Below are 3,698 nucleotides of genomic sequence, written 5' to 3' on the forward strand. Positions count from 1 at the left end.
CATCACTCGTGGACTCAAAATTGTCAAAGCTGTGCTTCCTGTTCCTGCAACACGTAGCCTGAACCGATGGAACAAACTTGTCCTTGATAGTTGAAGTCGCAATGATTAAATGAGTAACTTGAGCAAGTTATATCTCGCAAACGAGCTTGGTGACCTATTTTAATAAAACATTTCGAGTCACCATAATGTAGGGAACAATCGAGAAAAGTTTAAAGAAAATCTAACGACAACTTCTATTACTAAGGAATCACCTTAAGGTTTGGGATGAATTTGAATTTGTTCAGGGGCACGTGAACAAGAATCAGCCAATCACACTGCTCGTTTTGTTAAGTGAGAGTCTAGCTATATAACAAGTGCAATCGATTGATTGATCGAATGTTTCATTGGTTGATTGATTGATTGATTGATCGATTGGAGAACCAACAAACTCGAACCATATATGGCAATGAGTCCGGAGATGGTAGAAGGCAACGTTGACTACGGGACACAGTGATAACAATATACAACACTGTTAACTCCACTCATCGCTTTGTTTCCTTTAACCTTTAATCAGTATACTTCTAAAACAGTAAAAACTACACTAGAAGTTTAAAATAATAAGGCTTAAGTAAATAGATGAATAAATACAATAAAATAAAATAAAATAAAATAGTTGCAATGAGGAACTTTTACATTGATGCGATAATGGCTTTAAATTCACTTAGTGATTCAGGAATTACAGATTTAGGTAAACTGTTCCAAGTCCTTATGACACTAGGATAAAAACGGGAATAATCATTGTAGACAAATCTAGCCGCACGACGTTGCACAATCTCTATTTCATCGATATTGCATTGTGTGTAGGGATTCCGTACACTGCTTGCATACTCCAATTTTGGTACTCTTGATCTCCAGAGAACAGCCAGATAAGACTCGTCAAAGGAGACCGAGGGTTGAGTTTGCCTTCTTGCAAATATTGTCACAATGCTCGTTCCAGGATAAATTATCAGTAATATGCAAGCCTAAATAAGTTGTAGAAGGCCCGATTTATGATTATGCAGGAAAGGTAGATCCTCCCAAGTGTTATTGAAATCCAAAAAGAAAATTGTGGGTAAGCACACGTTTTTCAAAGTTATTTATGAACAATATTTGTATAAAGGTATTAAATACAAAGCAATGTATAGCGTTCTTTCTCAAATTGAAGCTCAATTATCTCTTAAGAATGCATGGTTACCCCCAATTTTCTTTTTGGATACCGAGAGTACTTACTAAGATCTACTTTCTCTGCATAGTTTTAAACCGCGCAGAAATACCCCTGCAGTAGTAAGCATTACTCGGCCACTTCCCCCTCGCGTTCTCGTTTGACTTCGGTCCAGGTTTTCGCGCGTCTAAAACTCGTCAAACCGCCCGCTACGCAGGCTAAGCGGAAAGAGAAGTCGATGTACTCACGTTTCCAGTAATGAGTTAAACAATTTACTTGCAAAATAACGAAGGGAGTGAAAAATGAGTGGAGAGCTTGGTAGTCCTGCAAGGACCTCTCTGTACACAACTTCAGAGTCATCCGCAAACAGGCGTAGACTTGATTGAATAGAAGAAGATATATATCATTTATAAATAAAAGAAATAACACAGGCCCCAAAACAGATCCCTGTGGAACCCCAGAAACCACAGGACTTGATGATGAAAGGATTCCATTAACTGAACATTCTGTGTACGATTTGACAAAAAAGCTTTAATCCACTTGAGAATTTGACCTCGAACTCCATAGAAGTCATAATCTCTCGTGGGGCACAGAGTCAAACACTTTAGAGAAATCCAATTAGATGACATCAGTTTGACTACGGACGTTGATACCTTTCGTCCAATCGCGTGTGGCAGAAATAAGCTGCGTTTAGAATATTATTTGAAGAAAGATGTTTGGATAAATTGGGTGAGGATGATATGTTCCATGATTTTACAGCAAATACATGTTAATGAAACTGGGCGGTAGTTCGATGGATTAGGCTTGTTTCCTTTCTTGAAAATTGCCGTAACTAGGGCTCTGGACCAATCAGACGAGAACACATTACACTTAGCCGGATGACTATTGGAAAATGAAAGAGCCTGCAGGTCTAAATTTGTTGCGAGACTTCCTTTAAGAGTCTCGCTGGAATTTTTTAGGATTCAATCATTTGCACACCAAGGTGAAATCTGATTTATAATGAAGGCATTAAAACTCAGTAATGAGCTGAGCTGGAATTGCTGCTGTCGATGACTATGTGCGCTGTTCATGGAGTAACCTGCCGTTGAAAGAACAAATTCAATCCGACGAAGGGAAGATATTATTGTCTTTGGTCTAAAAAGTCCCTTATTCGACAACGTGAGTTTCGCGTAAGGGTGATCCGTTTAGAAACATTTCTCTCAACGCAAGTAAACCCGTTTCGGGTATTAATGAGCATCAACGACCAATACGAAAGCAATTGTGCCCATAAATCCCTCTCTTATACTTATTAATCGCCAGTCTTAAAAATATCGTGACGGTTTCTTTAAATTTTACCGTTGGTTTTATTTCTTAGCAACACTTCTTTTAATCAATCCTTTAATCCCAGTCAGTACCAACCAGGGGCCCGTTTCTCGAAAGTCCCGAAACTTTACGGGCGTCACAATTCCGTTTGTATCTCAAGAACGGAGAGGATTTAAATCGTCAAACTTCACTGTCCTTTTTTTTGTTGTTGTTGTTACCCGAAAAACATGTTAAGGAATGGGATTTCCAAAACAAGGGGATGGCAGTTTTCACAAATGGCTTTTCGGGCCCGAAAAGTTTTCGGAACTTTCGAGAAACGGGCCCCAGGGACGGATCCAGGATTTTTCTTAGGAGGCGGTGCACCGCTTAGGAATGGCGTATTTTTGCAGAATGCCAGTTGTATTAGAAAGCCACAGGTTATCAATTGTCCGTAAAAAGTAAGTTATAGTTATAATTATATAAACAGCTGATAACAAAAACCGAGTAATAAACGTATTGTTCCTTAAGAATTTTCCAATCTTCAACCAATATTCTTGCAACAGAATATGCGTTAATTACCCTTTAGCAAACATTTTTTGGTATAGTTGACGTTAGGTTCAATGGAACCTTACCACAAAAGGACCTCAACTCCTTTCAGGGATTAAATTCGGGTACCCTATCGCCTGCTTGGAAATCTAATGGAGATGAAACATTTTCAGTGTACACATAGAATATTAGGGTGTTCGGGCTTTACAACACTGTAGCAATCACCGGAATAAAGGGATGGAATTGAGGAACCGGACCTTTCACTCGATTTTATGAAACCAAACTTGAATGCGAATGAGTTTCAATCGCTTTCGAGAATTTCGCGCCAAGTTGATGACATCATGCCCCTTCAGATCACTTTTTCATTTCACATTTGGCAACCTCGTATTGTGGGTAATTAAGTACCACGAGGAGTTTTACTTTCAATTTTTTTTGTCAACTTGTGAACAGTCTTAGGCTTTATCCACTACATTAGTCTCACAGCTATTTGGATAGCCCAACTTCTTGCCAGAAACACAATGTCCTTTTCAAGGTCACGAGCTTCTGATCACGTCAATTGTACTTATTTAATTTTGAGATACTTCTATTTACTTTTCTTTACTAATTACTGTTCTAAATTGGCCAAAGAAGTTAAATAAATGAATTTAATTTCTTCACCATAAAATCACATTATCAAGGCTTTTTTGATTGA

General features: G+C 38.3%; 1 protein-coding gene across 1 annotated transcript in view; it reads right to left on the reverse strand.

Annotated features, from left to right (window-relative positions):
• Window positions 1-637: 637 nt before the first annotated feature.
• LOC138042019 (TBC1 domain family member 15-like) overlaps window positions 638-3,698 on the reverse strand; it is a 23,820-nt gene continuing 20,759 nt past the window's right edge. Inside the window, exons 11-12 of the mRNA XM_068887746.1 lie at window positions 1,482-1,557; window positions 638-922 (exon numbers count right to left, since the gene is read on the reverse strand). Of these exons, the coding sequence (XP_068743847.1) occupies window positions 815-922; window positions 1,482-1,557 (184 nt within the window). The 3' untranslated portion in view covers window positions 638-814. The remainder of the gene's footprint in view (window positions 923-1,481; window positions 1,558-3,698) is intronic.

Source organism: Montipora capricornis, chromosome 3, assembly GCF_036669925.1.
Source record: "Montipora capricornis isolate CH-2021 chromosome 3, ASM3666992v2, whole genome shotgun sequence".
Taxonomy (NCBI): Eukaryota; Metazoa; Cnidaria; class Anthozoa; order Scleractinia; family Acroporidae; genus Montipora; species Montipora capricornis.